At 45.4% G+C, this 22350-nt stretch overlaps 1 protein-coding gene across 2 annotated transcripts in view; it reads left to right on the plus strand.

Moving 5' to 3' along the window:
• Window positions 1–22350, plus strand: part of LOC119458617 (uncharacterized) — a 27917-nt gene continuing 5567 nt past the window's right edge. For both annotated transcript variants that reach the window (XR_007466385.1, XM_037720461.2), the window contains exons 1-9: window positions 1–1460; window positions 4167–4382; window positions 4981–5064; window positions 5691–5828; window positions 8099–8220; window positions 16567–16680; window positions 16759–16864; window positions 16961–17132; window positions 22074–22294. Coding sequence is in view for 1 of the 2 variants with exons in the window: in XM_037720461.2 (XP_037576389.1) it covers window positions 209–1460; window positions 4167–4382; window positions 4981–5064; window positions 5691–5828; window positions 8099–8220; window positions 16567–16680; window positions 16759–16864; window positions 16961–17132; window positions 22074–22294 (2425 nt within the window). In the remaining variant the exon portion in view is untranslated. The remainder of the gene's footprint in view (window positions 1461–4166; window positions 4383–4980; window positions 5065–5690; window positions 5829–8098; window positions 8221–16566; window positions 16681–16758; window positions 16865–16960; window positions 17133–22073; window positions 22295–22350) is intronic.

Here is a 22350-nt window from a genome sequence, read left to right on the forward strand (position 1 = left end):
ATGCTGCTACCGTTGCTTCGCGACAGCGCATGAAGTGTGGGTGCGCGCTAACGGATTTTTGTCGCGGATATGTCATTTCCGTGGAACCAGTCGAACTGTGCCGGCATGTCGTCGATAGTCTGTCGGAAGTCAGTAGAAAAAACAAAATTTTTCATGGAGCTCGTGTTCTTGTGTCCAGCCTATTGTTCAACGCATTTATCATAGCACGATGGGAGAGGCCGAACTTCCACCTGTCCAGCGGCGTCGTTTTGCCTCGGAACGTCGAGAGTGGAAAAAAATGGTAGAGATTCAGCAACACCTTTTACTCACGTCATCTCGGTCTTCCAAGCACATTGCTTCGGGCTCCAGTTCTGAGAAGGCATCCTACGCTGTTCAAAAACAACCGGCTGGACCGAAGCCGAAAGTACCACCGGTGGCACCCGTGGCCAAGCCTCCGCCACCTGAAGATCAAGCATGCAGCAGCGCACCAGCGTTGCTGGGAGAGCAGAAGATTCTCCTCCATACTGCTGAAGTTATGGAAACGCTGAGTATTTTGCTTCAGTCTGATTCTTCGGTATGTAGCTCGTCATCTGGGACAGACGCTCGTCAGGAGTTGTGCTCCGCGCGCGAGAAGGAGCGTGTGAAGGCCCTCCACGATCAAATGAAATCGTTTATGAAGGAACGTTGTTTGTTGGTAATTAAGAAAGAGTGCTGCCACCAGGTTGCCCTAGTGAGAAAGTTGCGCGATCGCATCAAAAACATAGCGCTGGCTGAAGACACTTTAATTGGACAGTTGCTATTGTCTGGGCATCCCATCTTACCCAAAGATGTCCTGCACTTGTCATTTCTTCGCAAGTCAGCGTTTCTTGACAACTTGCAAGCGGTAACCTTTGCTTGGCCTTGCCTTCTTAAATTTCTTGGTCATACATTCAATAGCTTCGATGCGCAATGGCACACTTCTTTGGACGTTGTGTTGCGTTGGACCCAAGTTCGGCTCGACTCGCTGGCCGAGCAAGCGCTGCGGTGGGCATGGTTAAGTTTGCGCAACGATATCCTGTTGCTTTGCCGGATGGATGCAGCTGACTTGCACGCCGACTGGATTGGTGGAGTGTTTTCTTCGTGCCACTTCTTCAACCAGCTGCTCAGCGCCTACGGCTCATCGGCTGGCGTGGCTCCACTGCCCGTGTCAACGGTGCTGTACACGCTTGCAGCGCGTCAGGCCGAAACTTCTGCGGCTAGGCTCGCTGCGTTCGTTTGTGGAGAAAGTAGAAAGAGCCACGAAGGGTCTGTGCGAAGCTACACCTGGAGAGATGTCGCCAGTGCCGAATTCTGGAGCGCGGCGGCCACTCGCGACGCTGTGGGCACAGCTGCTCTTCTGACCGCCCTCGTTCAGTCTGGCCAAACCTTGCTCCTGAAGTACCTCTATGCTGCTACATGCATCGATCACTCTGCGCCACCCGAAGCTGTCAAACAGAAACAAGGTGCCTCTAGTCAAACCTTTACCCTTTTATTACTTTTTCTTCTTTTCCCTTTTACTTGACTCTGTGGGAAATCCGTTTCAAAACGTGTTATGAAGTAATTGGTATAGCTAAAATGAGTAGTGAAAATGGGCAGACATACATTTTGTTGTTTGTTCACTAAACAATGCACTTGTCAACTAGCTGGAATCCACTGCATCGGTGGACGGAGGCACATGTTTTCTTTGAAAGTTGTGAATAATTACTTCCATGGTTTCCATACCGTTTATGCTATGGAATATTCTAGAGCATGTCACCACACAGTCTAGGTAATGATTAAATAGAGTAAAGCTAGTGCTACATTAGTTCATTGTCTTTTGTCTACTTCCCGTCATTTTGCACCAATAAAACATCACACTAGTCATTTAACCTGCCTCTGGTCTTCCTGAGCTGTAACAGCAATAAGCAGTATTTAGTTTTGTGCACCCTAGATTGCTTCTGAAAGTTTGAAAGCCATTCATACAGTTGACATGCAGTATGCAGTCTGAATGTTGAAACAAGAGGGCATCACCTTGTGTCGGTTATTAACTTATAGATTACAACTGTACAAAATATGCAATGTCCTTGTGGTACACATATTCCTCTGCCTAACAGAGACTGCATCTTGTAATGATCCATTTCAGTTTCTGTTCTTTGTTGCCTATCATCTGTCACACTGAGTGGCCAGCCATACAATAAACAGCAACACAGTGTTGTCTGATCCAGTGATAAAGTGTTTTCGCCGTGGTTGCTCAGTGGCTATGGTGTTGGGCTGCTGAGTACGAGGTCGCAGGATCGAATCCCAAGCACGGCGGCCGCATTTCGATGGGGCGAAGTACGAAAACACCCGTGTACTTAGATTTAGGTGCATGTTAAAGAACCCCAGGTGGTCCAAATTTCCGGAGTCTGCCACTACGGCGTGCCTCATAATCAGATCGTGGTTTTGGCACGTAAAACCCCATAATTTATTTAGTGATAAAGTGCACAAAAACTGAAAGATGAAATGAATTGTTACAGGAATAGGGGCCCCAGATCTCATTTTTTCTGTGTGGATAAACTCGCTTACTTTTTTCTTCCACCTATGTTGCAATGATTATTACAAATCTAAAATACAACCCTTGTATTTAACAAACACGGTTCTTCAGTTCGAGCGCATTTTTAACGCATTTTTCTGTTGTGCAATGTTAGCAGCATGCTGTCAACTCCTGTTTATGTCCACTGTCAAGACTTTTTTCTTTTTAAAAAAATTTTGCTTTATTTTGCCTTCTTTCTCTATTCCTTTTTGCCTATCTATGTGTATGATGCTGTTTTGCTCCCAACATTTTATGACCCAAGCCCAGATTTGGCAGGAGTGGCATATGTGGCTTGCCCAAATCAATACACTAATTGCACTTGCCTTATGTGGGTGGAGCGCACTGAGATTTCACTGTACGCCAAAATGGACCACACCCTCAAGGGGTGTGCCTTTGTTTCTTTGGGACAAAGCGACGTGCCTGTTGTCTCTAATTAAACCTTTTTTGTAGCCCCTCCATTAGGACATGATTGCCATGGTTGGAGAGAATGACCTCTAGCCTTTCAGGAGTGCTGTACAGACTATGTTTTTGTCGATTTGACCTGTTCGACATGCCTCGTCTACTACCTAGAAGCCCGTTTTATTTTTATTGTGCTGGCATGTGTGAATGATTTGGATTCACTTACATGTGTAATTATCTGTCAGGACATTATATAAGGGCAGTGAAATGCATTGTTGGTTGGGCACCACAGGAAAACGACAAAGTAGATGTGAATGTGTGTCGTCACTACACATTTTGTGTATTATAGGTTGCTCAGTGTTTCTATTATTACTTTCATTACTGCTGTTGTAATTATTTCTTTGCTGTGAAATGGTAATAATTTTTTGTTCTTTATTTTGCATTACAAAGTGCTTGCATTCTCTCTCATAAGCCATGGTCAAGCAAAAGTTTATTCTAACATGGTAACAGCAAAACGTCTAAAAAATCGTCCTCCCAGCTTTCTGTAGCCACTAGATGATTCATTTTTAATAATGAGCACAGCGTGTGCTGCAGTACATTATACTTGGATCCTTTGCAGTGTAGAGGTTTCTTGTGTGCAAAGTAGATTTGTATCATTTGTTGCTTTTAATAGATGCTGTGCCTTAGTGTAAAGATTCTTAAAGTGTGGTGAACAGAAAGACTACAAAACAATACAGCTGCTGTGCAAAGGCTCTGTTTCCTTGATGTGTGCTAAAGCTGAAAATCGTTGGCTGATCATTTCAAGGAAGTGACAAAGTTATGCGAAATTCAGTGTTTTAATGCAATCACACAAACTATGAGAAGCAGTGCAGTTAGTCTGTGGAATAATTTATGCTTTTTGGCATTTTCGCAGTGCTGCAGTATATGTGCATGCAGACATTTTTCATTTCCCCTCCATTGGGATTGTGGCTGCTGCATTCATGACAGTGGCATCAAAAGTGGTGGGGCTGTAGCTGGCCCAGTAGTCTGCAGTCTGAATGCCTTGCGCAAAGGCTATGGCTGGAGAAATCAGTGGCATGCAGCAAGTGACCGTTTTCCCTTACTAATCAGTGTCAACACCCTCCTACTTACTGCTTTGCCATATAAAACCCTAGTTCATTCAGTGGTTGCGTGGTAGCTGTGATTGCTGCCACCACTGATAATATGCTGATGCATGCAGGTAGGGCGCATTGGCGGAAGCAGCCACCAAGGGCAACCCGTCCCAGCTGTTTTGAACTGGAGAGGCTTTACTGGGAGCACTACTGGGACTGCTTTGCAAGCCAACTACTTGTCAGGCTAACCACCCTAAGCTCTAGCACAGAGGTTAACAACATTTCAGGTGTGCCAGCAGCATCTGACATCTCGCTGCTCCTGATGCTGGCCTGCCAAAGCCAGGGTATGTGCTTCTAATTTATTGACTGTCTGCCAGATGTGCCCACACAACTCGATGCACTATGCTTTGTTGAACTGCAAATAATTTGCTACAAATGTTTCAAGTCTTTTTTTTCTGGCTTTTATTCCTGTTATGCATGTCAAAACACATTCTTCTTCATAAAATGGCATTTGCACATCAGAAATGCCAGTTAACCCACACTGAGCTTCCAAAGTGCTCTTGGAAATCAAGCTGGGTATAAATAGGTTAGATAATTCAGCTTTTGATTGTTCTGGTAGGCACAGCAGCCACGATGATGCTAGCATAAGCCACCAACAGGCTAATGGCAACAGACTGATACATGTGATGTTGTTGAAAGTTAGGTACAATGTGAGAAGCTTCTGATGCAAGTTGTGCAGCTGCATTGAACCAAAGATTTTGTTTTAATACTTGAATTTTGAGAGCCATTTAAGGAACTGTTATGTGCCTTTCAATTGTAAGCACTGTCATATTTTTTTTATATAGCTCCTAATAGGATAAGAAGCAATGTTTCGTCAGTAAATACTGGTCTAACATATCATAGAAAAAGGCATTTTTTTTTAGTTTGACTAACATGTTTCAGATTTGCCGACTGCTGCAGTGACCTCAATGAAGTGTGTCTGCCAAATGCTTCTTGCACAGCTCTCGCTGGTGGCCTGGAAACGAGGTACGCCAGGCGTGCTCAGATTGTTGACTTTATTTTACTCTGTTCTTTCATGTAGCAGCATTTGTGTGCACTGATATAGCATTTATTTATAGCACTGCAAGATATGTCTTTCATTTGATGCAACATTTTTGTGTAAAATAGCACTGAGGAACACCACTACATTAACAGCTACCATTCCATTGCGTATTATTTTCTGTACTGAGCAGACTGTGTGCCCTGAGCAGCTCACTGTAAACCCTCGAGGATTGTAATCCCTTAAGTGGGTTTCACTTGCAACTGTGATTGCACGGTGTCAGCCTCCTCCTGCAAGCACCCAGTTGCACAAGTGTGTAGGCTAACCACTAGCAAACCCAACATTACACACTGTATACTGAATTAATTTTGGCACAGTACTTAAAACACAATACAATACATCTGAACATGCATACACTGATAGAGTAGCAGTTTGGCATTCATTCACAACAGTCTTAGCCAATAACTCATTTTTCAGTGCTTTACAAATGCCAATAGAGTAATCAGCCAGTCTAGTCTGGTTTAATGCTTCATTTTAAGGTCTACAATTATAAGGGAACTCCATGTGTATGGGCTCCTTTCTTAAAAAAAAGTTCTGCTTATGTTATCTACAGCATTGAATGCAGCCTTGTTTGACTATCATCATGGAACTACCAAGGATGCCATCAAGAACCTACTGCTTCATGCTGTGCAGCCTTTGAGTGCTTACTTGGCCTCCCCACCAAAGGAAGACTACAAAGGCAATTCTCTAGGTGCAGCCGATTTCCCTCTATGTTGGTCAATTTGAAGCTCAGATTGTTTTTTGTGAGTCAGTGATACCAAAAACTGCTGCATGAAAATGTTACACTTTGAATTCTCTTGAATTGTGCAGTACATTAAAAAAATAGTAGTAACTATTGATACCCCTCTGGCAGCACTTGACCAGGAACATTTTGTTTCATGCTACCAGCTATATCTCTTGCTGTACCTCCCTTTCTTTGTTGTCATCTGTTATAGTGCTGTTTTATCATGTATGAGCGTTCACCGATTATCCCAAGTTTCCCTGCTACTGAAAAAAGGATGTTTTATTACGTAGATGCTGTAAAGTTTTGCATATATAGTCGAAGCTCGTAATAATGAAGTTTCATCTGACATGAAAATAGTTTCCTTATATTCGAGAAGAAAGGGAACAGAGGGGCCTAGTTTTTGTAAGTCACACCCACATAAAGGCAACAGACAGTGACAACAAGGAAAGCCTGGGGGAATTACATGAAGCATGAAGGTGGGTGTCACTTCCAGATTCACTGAAAATGTTCTTTAGTTTTACTTCTATCACAGAAAAGGGACTAGCAGTCACTTTTCCTGCAACATGCACAGTGAGAGGGAGACAGGCAGAAAGTTAAAGCTTGATATATAACGAACTTAAATGTAACAAAATTCTAGAGCATAACGAAGTATTGAACTTTTTTTATAACTTCTACATTGAACACCATGTATTCTGAACCTCAATAAAAGTAAATATGTTTATATGTAATAAAAGGAAATATGTTTATATGTGATTTCAATAAAACAATATTTCACTGCTGCCGCGAAGGAATGCTGAGGCAATATAAATTGAAACTGCCGTAGGTGCAGATGGTCAAATAGCAGCTGCGTAACTGGCATGTACAATGTTGAGCAAAGGCACTAGGGGGCACTAGGGGGTATTGACGCATTCTGCGCCACATATAGTTCTGTATTCTGAGCATGCATTGCATCAGCACCTGATTTGGTGTTTTTGTTGTGGCCAAATATCCCTGCCTCATGTGACAATAACAGGGTATAACATGAGTAGTGGTACAATAGTACCCAACAGACCTTCTCGTCGTCATGTTCTGGATTAAGTCCAAGTGCGATAAGATCCTATCGTGCCCTGCATGCCGTATGCTGTGGATGTGAGGGAAAGTGTGTAAGGGTGAGCCAAAAAGGATAGTGGCTTGATGCATGCCATCTTCCTGCACGCACAAGGGGAAGGGGTGGAGGGTTGAGCGTGCACTAACATGATCATGCGCTTGCTAGGGGGGCAGGCGAGTGTGTGTCTCCTCCTCTAGCCCAGTCGTGGCTGCGCATGACTGTCCAAGGCTGGGCAAGCCTTGGACAGTCATTTCGGCTCACCCAGCAAACGCTGGGCAAGCAGAGATGGCTGATGGCTTCATGTGTGTTGTCTTCCTGCACGCCTAGTGCTGGAGGTCCCGTAACCTTGAATTTTGAAGACACGGTGATGCGAGAGGCAGACTAAATGTTCGCTCCTCTCTGCTTGCGCTCTTCATCACGCTAGTATTGTGGCAGCGAATGTTCACGATTATCGAGTGAGATGTGTTCATGTTTTCCTGTGCGCGTGCGACTCCATGCTTGTTAATTTAATTAGTAAGCAAACATTTACTGCAATTTACATGGCAGATAAAACTATGAACCTTACTTCAATGCTTTGCATTTTGGGCAAAACTACGACTTGTTTATTCATATAATGAATACTAGAAACAATGTATAACGGCTATCCTATCGAAATTTCGAACGTCGTACCGGATCTTGCTCGATTTCCCAGACATGGCACGTGCATTGTCGCAAATTTACAGCAAACATGGTGGCTGTGAACAAAGTTTCCGCCATACGGGTTGTCGTCCATCATTTTAATGCAATTTTAAATTGAGGCTTTCGTTGAGGCGTCCAATGCATTACATGTGACACACATACAGAGAAAGAACCGGGCAGTCTGCAGCTGCACGGCAGGCAGTTCTAGCATGCAGTTTTATTGTGATGCACTATTAATGTAAAGCAATCTTAACACAGTCTTGAATTAATTCACTGAGTCTTTGAGCAGTGCCTGAGCACACTGCTCATTTATTCAAAAGCGGTAAGGTGTCCTTGATGACTGAGTTTGTTAATCATTATTTAGGGTATATACTTCGTCAGAGTTGCCACATTACACATAGTTAAGTCATTACTTCACTGGCACAGCTGTGCTTAATGAATCCATTTCTGTTTTCTGTAACCTTGTGTGCAGCTAAGGTCTACCTGGCGCTGACTCTTTGGCACATATTGCACTGGGCTGAAACTAGTCTACGCAGCAACCTGCATTCATGGGCGCCACCTTTGCTGCCCCAAGTTGTCTTCTGCGATCTCCAGGCAAGTTTGACAGCAATTCTCTTGCCTTTCACAAAATGCTGTGCCAATTGGGCCAATTTTTTTTTCTTTTTTTAGCTTTCTGTTTAGCGATGTTGAAGTGGCTCCTAGAAAGGTCATAGGTGAGGCTTTCGTGAACATAATGATTCCATTTTGATTGTTTGTGTAAGCCCTTTAACTTATAAATGGATTTTACAGACTTCACATCTGTGCTGATCAAAATGGCACCTTTCCCCACGTTTTTTTTTCTTTCCTACCATTGTCCACCTCACGTAGAGTGCATGGCTGATGTCTATAGTGAGCAGGCTCTTTGGTTTCTCATGTGGTGCTACTCGTAATACAGTAAACCCTCTTTAACTCGAATATTGGTGAAGTCTAATTTGTTTGTTGGCCCGGTGTCAACTCCATGTATTTTTCACCTATCTCGAAATGCTTTTGTGCTGCGCTCCGAATATCTCAACTGCGAAAATGTCTGGAAAAGGCTGATACCCAAAGGTTTCCATAGTTTGTGCACCGCTGCTTTACCCTCAAAAAGTAAAGGCTCATTCACACCGGCGACTTGAGGAGGTCGCTCGACCATTTGTGAATCGCGACCAAAAAGCGACCGAAGGCGACTGATGTTCACACCTGCAAGCCTGGCTGATCGCGACCTGCAAGTCGCAATCCCTGAGATTCTCGTTCTTCAGCGAGAATTCTAAGGATCTACGCAGTTAGCGTGCACTTCGCTGGCACTGTGTACATTTGCGTTCTGGCAACAGCCATGGATTTTGATTCGAGCGATGGCTGGATTTCGATTCGAGCGAACAGGAAGACGTCATCCCTGTGCTGATCTGCTCTGCCGTGGTGTCAGCTGTGGCAGTGCGGAAGCCTCCGAAGAAAACGCGACGCTGGTGGGTGCGCCCATGCCTCCGCTCGCGTGGAGTGTCCGGCCACGCAAGCCGCCTCCTGCCTGAACTTTGTGTGCATGACAATGAGTATTATCAAGAGCAAGTTGTAATTTCTAGTTCGCATTGCGTGGGATTCGGCGCGTAATATTAAAGCGAAGCTGTTCACCCGCTGTTCACTTTTGGGTGGCGTGCTCATCCAACGAACGAACGGCAGCTGGAAAAAGGGTTTGTGTTGTGCTTTCTTTTCCTGCTGTTTAGCTTCCAGCGAATGCGACCGCGTACATTCGACACATTGCTGCAACTGCTGCGCTCCAGAATCACAAGACAAGACACCAATCACCGGCCTGTAGTCTGCATATGGTGGCGTGGACATTGCATTTGGCGTGGACGACGACACATAACATCACTTTCGGCGCGGCGCTGATTAGTTGAGCAGCTTTGCGACCACGGTTGCGCGACTGAAAAATCGAGCAGCCAGTGACTGGTCACGCGACCACTGTCAGTCGCCGGTGTGAATGAGCCTTAACACGACCGCGAAGTTTGTGAAGAATTCTGCTTGATTCTATGCCACTCTCATCATCAGCCGTTCATGGCTGCCTGCAATCTCATTGATAATACAGTTAAACCTGGATATAACGAAATCGACAAATTCCCGAAAAACTTCGTTATAAAGGGGATTTCGTTATACGCAGGTTTGGCACGAAAATTCGAAAAAGAAACGCTTACCGTATTTACTCATGCAGTTACTCATGCGATTCTTACCGCTTACCGATGGCGTCTGTGATGAGGAAACGACGACAAACTTGCCGGTTTCCAGTTGGGCCCAGGATCCGTTTAATAATGACACGGCAGACGGGAGCTTGCTACACGAAACACAGACTTTATACAGACACGCTAAACAGTACAGACTATTTACATGCACATGTACGTGGGCTATAGTTCGGGAGTTGTCCTTCAATATAAAACACGTGCCTAACACTCATGCGTCAACACTCGCCCGTATGCATCGTCGTTGCGGTGCCCGTGACGGTGGTTGTGACGGTGGAGCGTCGTTGTGGCTACGTCGCTGCTGTCGCGCCGCACCTTGTCGCGACGTGGAAGCAGGTGAAACAGCAGGCCGGTAGAACACCAGGCCACTGCTGTAGCTGGCCAGTAACGCCTGGCCTGGAACGGCTCGGCCGCTATAACGTCGGGCTCGGTCGGCGGACAGGTAGCTCAGGCCGCCCCGGTGGCCAGCAGGAAGCACTGCACCAGGCCGCTATCACAGCAGGCCGCTGGTACACAGGAGAGCAGAGCCACGAGCGGGACACGACCAGGTCCGCACGGTAGCTGGACGCCCGGTCGCCAGTCCTCGGGCTCGCTCAGCAGGCTGGTAGCTGGTAGCTCAGGCGTCCCGGTCCAAGCAGGAAGCACTGCACCAGGCCGCTATGACAGCAGGCCGCTGGTGCACAGGAAAGCCCAGCCACGAGCTGGATCTCCGACCAGGTCCGCACGGTAGCTGGACGCCCGGTCGCCGGTACCCGAGCCTGGAGCCGCCGTTTTGCGAGCTTGCGTTCGAGGCTGCCGCTCGCTCTCACGCTCTGCGTGCTCTCGTCCACTTCTTTGTTCGTGGCACGTGTCGTCATCTTCCATTACCATTATCACCAATCCTCTTCTTGTAGCCACAACACAATCATCATTCGAAGCAGGTCTTCTCGCCACCGCACGCCACTATCCACATCATCACAGCGTCGTAGCGTTGTATAAGACCCGTTAATAGTCCGACGTTATCGGCGCGCGGGCCAGCGTCATTTGCGGCCAGTCACGCTACGCCGGTTGCGCTTGGCCAGCCGAAACGCCATCTCCTCTATACTCCGACGCGCGCGCCGTCGGCTGTTATTTTCAGAGCATGCGCAGAGCGATCCCAAGCCTGCGCGCCGTTTTGAACGACTGTCTGTGATCGTCGGCGAAGCGGCGTGGGCGCCTTTATTCGCGCGAAATGACATTGTGGGTCGGCGCAGTCGGTGTGACCAACGCGCGAATGGGTCAGGAGCCAATTCGGCGCTGGGCCCGTCAGGACGCGTCGGAAGACGCCGGTTACGTTGGCTGCGCCGGTGCGGTCATTTTCGCCAACGTGACGTCGGACTACAGTTGAATCTCGATAATTCGAACTCGAAGGGGCCCGAAAATTTGTTCGAATTAAAGTTCTAATTATAGGAAGGACGAATTTTTGAAGTATTCGAGCACCATAGCACGATGCGCGAACGGTGCGAGTCGTGAAATATCGCGGCGCGCAAGCGCATAAAGAGCGCAACTGCCCACGCCGGCCAACGCTCAGTTCCCGATAGCGGCAGAAAACGAAACTTCAGGGAGCGGATGGCACCGGCATGGCGACGGGCCGGCGCGCGTGGAGACCATGGAATGTGAGGAAGGAGGGTGGCAAGGAAGCGGATTTGGCCTCGGCAACTCCGCCGCTTCGGTGGCAGTGGCTTCGGTGCACGGTGAAAGAATATTTAGGTGTTGACACTGCGCGCGAGCGAGCGTCCAGATTATGTTCGGCCGCGCGCGGGCACACCGAGTAGCTCTGCTGCGAGCAGATAGTAAGCGCCGCGGCCAGCGGTCCCAGCTTAGCGGCGCCGGCGGTTTGGCATTCCTCTGCCTCCGCTAAATTTTCGTTCATAGTGGAGTGAGTAAATCTCAAAGCGCGAAAAAAAAAATCATTATTTCACATTAAAGTGATAAGTGTACCAGGCTTCGCTAACATGAAGGTTCCTTGTGCAGGGCGTGGATGACGTGAACACGGATCAATCGGGCAGCACTCATAGCCCACTGAAGTTACCCTGGCACTCACAATTTGTTTCGTCCGGTCTAGCCGTTCATCCAAGCATAAAAAAATGAAAGTGTTAGCCCACGTGCTTCCCCTCGATCAGAAGAAAATAGTGACTGCACCATAAAATGTATTTCAGGCATATCGCTGGTTCCATTCACACTCACAAAACCATTCAATCATCGTTGCGCGAATTCAATGTGGCCGCGATATAAATTAAGAAATGAAACGGCGCAAGCTTGCGATATGCAATGCACTAGAGCAAAGTGGCTGTTCATGGCTAGAACTTAAGATGAGAATGCACATCAGCTATGTAAAAACTCTTTCAAATGGGAATTAATTATGCGGGACGAAGGCAGGCGTCTATCTTGAATTAGAGCATCACCACGACAGTTTACTGATGAAAATCTGAGCAAATGCCTTTTTTATTCCAATTCCACTTAACATAGACCGTGTATATTATTCATTGGGCTTTCGTCCATTGAGGACTGCGTGGCTCTTGCAAGATCTAAAAAAAGAGGTGACTTTCTTTTTTCTTAAATTGCATATGAGAATGTGCCAGTGTAAGCGTGTTTGACAATGCATGCTACAGCCTGTCCACGAATACACTTACACCCACCACACAAGAATCCCATAGACCTTCTTTTTTTTTTTTTTTTGCATAGACACAACACGAAAAAACTTGTGCATGAAGCAGCTCGGTAATTTTAATAGGTGATCACCATCCCAGAAGCTTGCGGTCTCATACACTTCCACAATGGAAAAATGTTGTATAAAAACATGCAAGCGTGTAATATACACTGCACGCGCATTGTAAAAAAAAATCTGTAGCCAGGATGGAACAAATTTGAAAATAAGGCACACATCTGCACAGATAACAGCAGTATTTTACAGGGTGCATAAATATTTCAATATATGCAAATGTCACGTAGCTGGACAGAACCATAGCAATGTTGTTGCCGTCCCTTGGAGATACTCATTTATTTTTTACATTCCGCCTAATTAGATAATTAGTCTTATTTATTGATCAACTTCTCAATTATTATAATTAGATTAAAAGTGTAAATGAGAAAATTGTAGAGCAACATGAAAGACTCCCGATACAGCTTTCTATTGCTCAATACGCGCTACGTAGAAGTGTTTTTCCGAGCATGAAAGAAGCTCACGAATACACGCAAAGTGCCTCGAGCAGCCAGTCGCGCGGCAATATTGCTGTATTCGCGGGTTTCGTTCACACTCGGAAAACACTTTTATGTATCACGTATTGAGCAACAGAAAGTTATATTGGGAGTTTTCCATGCTGCTGTACAATTCTCTCGTTCAGACTTTTTATCGAATTATGGCATTTAAAAAGTTGATTAATCAATTATGAAAATAATTATGTAATTAAGCGGAATAAAAAAATTATCCGAGTATCTCCAAGCGACGGCAGATAACATTACCTTGGTTCTGTCCAGCTACGTGACATTTACATATTTTCAAATCTTGGTGCATGATAGTAAACCACCCAGTATATATCTTGTACATGCAGCAAAATTTACGCAAACTACTGTGGCACACAGGAGGTTCTCTCTTCCGCAGCGGCTTTCGAGGTTTATTTGACCGTGTGAGGTTCTTTGGACAGTTTGGAAATGAGGTGGGAATCCTTTTATCGAGCGCTCCGCGTAATATGCCATCGATATCATATCCTCTTAAAAATGGCTGGTGCAGACATGGTCGGTAGGCGTTAGAGTTCAGTCTGCCCTCAGATTTGCACGGCGCCACTGCTCTAGACGACCGCTGTCGGACGGTGCTTTGAATAAAGGCACACGCTCCGCACAAGTCAGGTATCCAGAATTGCAGTTCGGAACGAAGCACTTTCTAGCCATTTCAAACGCCCGTCAGAAGGCCGCTGCCACCTTCGTCGAAGGCCCGTGGCGACAATACCCAAGTACAAGCTCATGAAACGAACGCGAACAAAAAACGTGCCTTCAAAACAGCGCAACCGCACATGCAAGCAGGAAGACGAAGCAGCGGCAGCACACGCCTTGCCGCCGAGGCTGGACGGACGGACGGACGGACGGACGGACGGACGGACGGATGGATGAGGCTGAACCCTTTAAACCGGGCGGTGGCATATGCCACCTATCCATGACTATTAACATATTTTGTACTTTGTGGTGGGTGAAATTTCACCCCTGCCTTGATTTTATCCACCAATCAGATAACCTCTGTTTGGTTATTTCTACCCGCTTAAAGTCTATTTTGCCTTCACTGTCCCTAAACCCCAATGCTTTGAAAAAATCAGCCCCGTTGCTTTGCACTGTAGGGTTAAGCCCTTTACAGAAAAGTATGAGGTGTTCAACCGTTTCCTCTTCTTCTCCACACGCACAGCACAACATGTCTATACCTTGGTACTTGACTCGGTTCATCTTAGTCCGCAATACTCCCGTCCTGGCTTCAAACAACAAAGAGCTTCCCCTAGAATTATCGTATATATTTTCTTTGGCAATTTCTTGCTTGAAAGTTCGGTATGTTCCCACTGCTGATTTCGTCTGCATCCCTGTTTTCCACAGACCCCTCTCTGTTTCCTTAACCTTTTTCTTAACCGCAGTTTCCTGGTTTGCACCCCTCCTGCAGTCCAAATATTTGATTGACAGTTTTCTGGTCAGCTTCCTCCATTTTGTATCAACATTCCTCATGTACAAATAACTGAAAACTCTCCTTGCCCACCGCTTTTCTGCCATTTCTCTCAATCGCTCCTCAAATTCTATCTTGCTGCTGGCTTCCCTGCCCTCGAATGACGTCCATCCCATGTCACCCTGTACCCCCTGATTTAGTGTATTTCCGTGTGCTCCCAGAGCCAGTCTACCTACCCCTCGCTGCTTAACTTCCAACCTTGCTCGAACCTCTGATCTCATGCACAGGACCGCATTGCCGAAAGTCAAACTAGGGACCATCACCCCTTTCCAAATCCCTCTCACCACTTCGTACCTATTGTAATTCCACAGTGCCCTATTTTTCATCACAGCTGCATTTCTGCTACCTTTAGCCGTCACATATTTTTCATGTTCCGTTAGGTACTCAGCCCCATTGTTTATCCACACTCGAAGATATTTGTACTTATCCACCACCTCCAGCGTAGCCTCCTGTATCCTATGCTCGCTGCCCTGGCAGGAGGCTACCCAATGTATGTAATTGTTTCATTTGCAAGTAATCTGTTGAAAAAAATTTCGGAACCCAGGGACCGTATTCTGAAACAATACACTTTGGCGTTACTATCGCCTTGGCCATGCCTCCGCCAACGTTGATTGGCTGTTTTAGTAAAACCGGAAAACAAATAGCGCCATCTAGCAGTTCTGGTCTGCGTCAATTTGACGTCACAGTGTCGTTGGGTGCTTCCGTGAATAAACGAACACATCTGCGTTGTACTGTGGCCGGTACACTCGAAAACAGTGCACTCGAGCCATTCTGCACTCACCTGGTGCATTCTCTCATGTGTTGTGAAGCGTTCGAGAGCACGTGTTGATAGTGCATGCTGACGTCACGGGTAAGCAGCAGGTTGATTTACTGAACGTGGCCATCTCCAAAGTGGATCGTTTCAGAATACAGCCCCAGATGGCATCCACGTGAATTCATCCTGACATAAGCAGAAGCTAGCATGCATTCCATACCCACACAAGGTTTCATGTGGGCTGAAGAAAGTGGCGAGTCATGTTGGTGAACGATGTGGGCTGAAAAAAGTGGCGAGTCATGTTGGTGAAAGGTGCTTTTTTTTTTCAGCACCAGAAAAGCTGCCACTGACCAGAAAAAGTGATAGGGTGCCAGAAGGATCATCTCTTGTGCAGGAGTGGTATAGAATGTGCCACTGTCAGGTGTCTGAAATTACATCAAAAAGAAAGGCTGCTGTATAAGTGACCGGGTCAGATAGTAGAAGCTAAACGTTTTGCATTACAAATACGGGCATTAACTGTAGTTGTTTCCCACTTTTTCCAAAATGCTGCATAATTAGCTCTCGCAAAGATAAGTGTACGCAAGAGATTATAGAACGAAAGCCATAATCAGTGAAGGTCCCATGCGTGTAAGTACACCATCTGTTATGTTGTCAAGAAAATAAATATAATATGCTTGCTGAACTCAGCAGGAAGATAGGCAGTGAAATTTCAATAAACATCAGTTGCTAGTGCAATCCCGTATGTGTCTGTGCGTGCCTCACTCAGTCCTAGTCTTGTAGTGCATCCCCTACACGGTGCTAAGAGCTGCTGTATCTTTGTAGTGGTGTGAAAACAGTGCTAACTTATTGTTCTTAGGGAAATGTTGGAAAAGAAGTAGGAGAGCTGGGTTAATGATTACGAACCGAATATTGAATGCCATTACTACAATAAACCCTGCGGGTTTTCTGCACATATTGAGAACAGGAAGTTATAAACCTGCCTGCACTTTCATTCCGAATCAGCTGATACTTTCTTGATAACAAATATAGTGGGAATGTCTTCTTGTCTAAACAATGCATATTTCCACATATATAATTCGAATGGAGACATTTGAATTTTGAGGGACTAACCACAGAAATATTGCAACTATTATACCAACTAATGATGCCTAAATAAATTGTAGCCTTGGGCATGCAATGAATGTTGTGTGTACTGTCATTTCATGAGTGCATCTTACTTTCAGCCAATTATTGCTTCTGCAAAGCGTGCACAACCTTCCTGGGACAAGCCTGAAGACCCAACAAATCTTTCTTTCCATGTTAACTCATTGTGTGCCTCTGCTGTGGATGCACTAGAGGTATGGCAAATGTTGCTTTCTTGGGGGCTAGGCTCATAGGTGTTTCTTCCTTTTTTTTCTTCTTTTTGGCGCCTTTAGTGCCTACAGGCCTCAGTTGCTACACGTTTCCAAGATAACTGCTACAAAGCCTGCCTGCAAAATCTACAGGCAGTGATGCCAACAGCTAGACAATTTCATAAGCAAGGTACAATATTCTTGTTCTGCACACACAATAGTCAGTCTAAGGATAGTACAGGCATATTGCATCTAATGCTTAATTCCTCGCCTTCCTACTTTGCAGGGTGGAACAAAAATGACCCTGTATCACCCATTCTGGATCAAGTTTTAGATACAGTAATACCAGTTCTTGTGGAATTGCCTGCACATGTGCAAGAGCTGTATGCAAGACTCACGCTAGAGGCAATTTTCAAGGCCTGGAAAAAAATACTTGTAATCAGGCACCTGAAATTTAGGTGAGCCATTTTTTTGTTGCATTTGACGGCCATTGGAGCTTAAAGGGCCCCTCATGTGGTTTGAGCATTCCAAACAGACCAGAGTGGAGCTTAGATTATGCTGTGACATTAGTGTCCGCATAGTATTGCACTGATATATGCCCGCATGCCCTTCTTGAAGGAACTACTCATTCTGCCACCAGAGACGATGTCACAGCTGGTGCTTCCGCGTCACATGCAGTGCACAAATGGCTAGCAGCAATGCAAACATGGGGATTGCCATGAAATGCAGAGCATGAAAACCACCACTGCAAATGCACTATGCAGCAAGATAAGAATGAGGAGAGACAAAAAAAAAGAAAGAAAGAAAGAAGTGGGGTCATGACTTCAACGTCATGCAGGCTCTCGGCTTCGATATTGGAGAAGGCAGGGAAAGGAATGTTACTTGCAGGCACTGGTTGAGTCGATGGGAGAGAGCCTCTGTTGTGGCAGGGATGGAAGCGGCCAAGGAAGTTTTGGAGCAGCTCTGGGAGCAGCAAATATGTCACTTTGGAGCAGCTTTGGAGCATGAATTGTCCGTTTTAGAGCATGAATTGTCTGTTTTGGAGCAGTAAATACGCATTTGGGAGCAGCTTGGTAAAGCTCAATGTGAGTGAAATACAGGCATATGAAGAAGAGGTGTTCCTTATTTGACTTTGCAGAACACTATTAGGTTACAGCAGATCAGTTCTGCAGAAGCCCGCAAGGCGAGCAGTATTAATGACAGGGAAAAATTGTCATCCACCTGACTGTATAGCATGAAGCTACAAAGGAAACCTCCTTTAAATTACATACTGGATGTGCCAACTAAATGTGGCCAAGAAAAAAAAAAAATAACTGGGGGCTTTCCCTGAACAACGTCCACTCTATGTTGATAGGCTTGTGTTAAAGGGACACTAAAGAGAAACCGGAGGTTGAGCTTAAATGGTAGATTATCCTTTCACGATCACATCCATACCATTCTTACTGCAAACAGATGTTTAATAAGCGAGAAAATAGCGAAAAACTGAAGAATAGGTGCTGACGCCCCTTCGAAATTCCCGCACTACGTGATGTGACGTCGGAGATTACAAACGCAGGCCGGTCGCGATTGGTCGAGAGCGATTTATCGCTGTTCATAAAATCCAAAATTAAATACACCTTAAACGTACATAAACAGCATTTGCCAACTTTTTAAACCGTTTCAAGCGAGGAAGTACAAGTTTAGCACAAAATTAAATAAATAAGAAAAAATGGCACGGCGACACATGCGGCCGTGATAGTTTCGTAGTTTCGTTTTTGGTCAATGCATCGTCGTGCGCGCCTGTTCCACTCTACGGTGTTTGGTTGCGTGTTGCGTGGCTCGAAAAACGTTGACTTCGCGGGAAACAGCCAGAAAATGCCTCGTGTGCGTAGTGTTGAGGGCTGTATAAATGGCCCAAGGCGCTTGATCAGGGGCAGCGGCAATGTTAACTCGATTGTGTCCTTTCATGTGGCGTCGCTCGGAGAGCCCCGGCTCCCCGGCGTTCGCAATGGCTCAGTGCTCTGCCGATGATAAAACGGCAAAAGAGCCAGAGAAACCGATGGTGTGCTCTCTGCATTTCTCGCCCTCGGATTATGTGTATAATCTTGCCCTCGGAAAGTATCTTGGCGTGCCCCAGAGGCCAGTCCTTTCTCGAGCAGCTGTTCCCTCAATGCGGCCTTCATCAAACCTCCTACCGGTGCCCCTAACAGCAGCAAACTGGCGGCTTGGTGAGTGCTGAATGTCATTAAATAAAGCCACGAAATAACCATACCGAGTACGTGCACAACTTTTTACGCTTGTTCTGTCGGGAACATCGTCGCCTGGCGGACCGGACGCTTCGCCTCCCGTCCACGAAAACGAAGCTCTGTTTTCGCCGGCGCGGCCGGCGGCTCACCGCCATCGCACGCGGAAACACCTACCGCTCGAGCACGGAGGATCATTTCGCGCTCCGTTTCACTGATTATCGCTGAAATGCAGTCCTGCTTTCCTGGCGAGCTCTTCGTTGCAAGGTTCAGCGGCAGCTACGGTATCCATCGCGGCGAACGCAAACGCAGCGACCATGCATGCAGCCATGATGCATCCAACCCAGCGCCTCGGCCGTTTACGCAAGCGGTGACGTATCATGGCGCATTCTGATTCGCTGAGAGCAATGCAATCTGTGACGACACTGCTTCAGCGCCAAATCTAGGGTGAGAGAAATTGAGGAAGAGATATTTGGTCTTTGTTTACGAATTTCTCCGCTAATAACTCATATTTTTGCACCCAACAAAAACGACATGCATTCCTGAAGGTCCCTCTTTTATTCCAGCTGAACTTCCTGTTTCTCTTTAGTGTCCCTTTAATGCTAGTCGAGCTTCCTTTTCATTCTGAACAAGCAACTAATATTTAATTTTAATGAACTAACATTTATTAGCATACTTGTTCGATAAGGTGCCAATGCAAAGGTTGTGGAATACGTCGAGAAATGACCGATAAGAGCATATATGGCGACCAAGGTCTTGTGTGGTAATTTTTTTCCGAAAAAAAAAAGAAATAAAAAAGAGAAAGCCTACGAACTTTAAAAAAATCCAAGTGACAACGCGTCCCCACACCAGTAATGTAAGGTGTCTCAGATGTAAACGTAGTCATCAGTGCATTGTGTATATTACGAACGTGCAAACCTGGGCTACGTCTTTTAACGGTTCGGAAAGCAAACCCTTACAAGATCGCGTTACTTCACGTTTGATAGGGACCTAAGATGGGTGTCATAAACTGCTGACGCAGCGAGAAAAACGCACGGGGCTGCTTTGCAATCTTTCATGCACAGAAATGCTGTCACGGTCACTGCATTAAAAAAAAAAAATTGTTTTCACATTTTATTTTTTAAATTTATTACACGGGCTATCTTTCACGTTAAAAAAAGTCTTGACGAATGCTAGGCTGTTCTAAATGCTGTTATCGGTCATTTGTCAACGTCGTCCACGTTTTCATTGACATCTCAGCGATTATCTAAATTTATAAATTTAGCTAATTAAACGTATCCATGCACAACAAACGAGAAATAGTCACAGTGCCCACCGTGAACAACACCCATCAAAGTACAGTGAACGCCGTTCGCGTAGTGCCCTTAGGTAACTTTTAATTCTTGGCAACCTTTAGTTAAGATTGCAGAATACCGCAGAATAAATGTGAAGTGACGTACTGGTCACATTGCACATTTGCCAGTATTGCACATCGGTTGCCGAGAAAAAGATTTAAGATATTTATTTGTTTAAACAATAAAGGTATAAAAACGTTCACTGCTTTTTCCGGTGTCGTCGACCAATATTTTGAATGAGCTCGATTACTAGGGCTTCTTCGCGATTCTGCTACAGGCGCCATAAAGCCAGTGTAAAACGGCAACCGCTATTTCGTGCAGCAAACGATAGTTTATTAGAATTTTTTTATTCGATCTGCACAAGTCGTGTTGTGAACATCGTTGCCGCGTATGCAATTTTGGAGATTTGCGGCTTCGCCTAACGTTTAATTACGACCACAATTTGGCCGGAAAGGTTCACTAAATATGAAAGTTTACATCCTTGGCTTGGGTTCTGCGGCAGCAAAAGCCTAATTTTGTGTAGTGTGGCTGGGCAGAAAATAATGTAGACTGAGTGCAAATTTGAGTGACGTTTGCGGCTGCCATTGGATATTTATGACGAACAAGTTTCATGAAAGCAAGCAGGTCGTTTGTCGGCATGTCGCAATATCATTCCGGTAACCGGACGTGGTGCACGTGTGAAATAGATTTAGAATGTCACAGACACGGCATTCGCTCATTAGTCGTCGCAGATATACCAATAGGGCGCAAAATATAGTGCTTTAGCACTATATTTTGCATATATGTAAATATATGCATATATATTATGCATAATGAAACTGATGAGCTGCACACTGAGCAGACGTTTAACACTTTCATAAAACACTCATAATGCATTGCATAGCATACAACGGTTTTCATTTTCTTGTGGCCTAGCTACAATTATGCCACCAGGCTTGGGCTTGGATTGAAGGGCTAAGCACTAGTCAATGCATGTCTATGCAATGCTTCCTCTAAAAAGGAAATTCGTTGGTCTATGGCTGTGTAGTTGTCACTGAACACACAGATTTTGCTAAATTTGGCAACTTCATTTGAAATTAGTGTTTTAGCACAGCACTTCCATCCCTGTGTGGGGACTTGTCAGACTATCACCTCTCAGCTTTTCATCTGCTTCTAGCTCCACTGCAGTCGACTCTTGTTAATTTTACCTTGGCTAATTCGACTTTTCATTTAATTTGAATGCACACTAAAAGTCCCGGCTAGAAGCCATGCATTACTATGGAAGGAAAGCTTGTTTTAATCAACCGCCACTGGTGCCACATCATGTGTGTAGCGTTCACTGAAAGATTGAAAATACAAAGAAATTCAGCAGACAGTGCTACTTCTTCTATAGGTGGATGACAGCAGCAACCTGTCGTGCAGTGATGACGAATTGTGCTGTACTCATGGACAATGTCTTTTTTGAGGATTTTGTCAGCACCAACGACGGTGTTGAGGTCTGTGGGTCGCCATCGATGACATGTATAGTTATTGAAACGCTGTATTGATGTAATCTGTCTACGGCAAGAAACTGCTTAAAGCAATAAAAAATACTGAAATTCGTTCATTTTACTGCCATTCCTTAATTCAACCTTTCGGATAATTCGGCCAAATGTTGCTGTCCCACAAGGGTCGAATTAATGGGAGTCGACTGTATTACTAAACTCTTACTAAAAATGTGTGCTCTCAGACAGCACTTTAGTCTCCCAGTGCACAAGTAAAGTTTATAATGAGGCCTGGTGAGGAGTCCTTCAAGTACGATTGGTGTGCATTTCAGCATGTTAAAAAATTGATTTGCCTATTTTCACCCCTTTCCTGCTTTCAGTGAACAGGAATCAGCTCAACTTACTGATGCTGCAGCTATGTGCCTAGCTCGAGTGGAACACTCAGACTTGCATGAAGTTGCCAAAAGTGGTTTGTCGAACCTGAATGCTTACCACGACCTGCTGGAATTTGTACGTCCTGCACAGCGAACTGTGCTAGCTGCTTCTGCAAGGAGGAGGCTTTTCTCCCCAAACAGGGTGTCTCCTCTGGTTGGAGCCAGTGGTGAGTGGTATACCCATCTAGTGTATGCTAAACAGCCTGCCAGCAGTGGCCCTACC

This window comes from Dermacentor silvarum, chromosome 1, assembly GCF_013339745.2.
Source record: "Dermacentor silvarum isolate Dsil-2018 chromosome 1, BIME_Dsil_1.4, whole genome shotgun sequence".
Classification (NCBI taxonomy): domain Eukaryota; kingdom Metazoa; phylum Arthropoda; class Arachnida; order Ixodida; family Ixodidae; genus Dermacentor; species Dermacentor silvarum.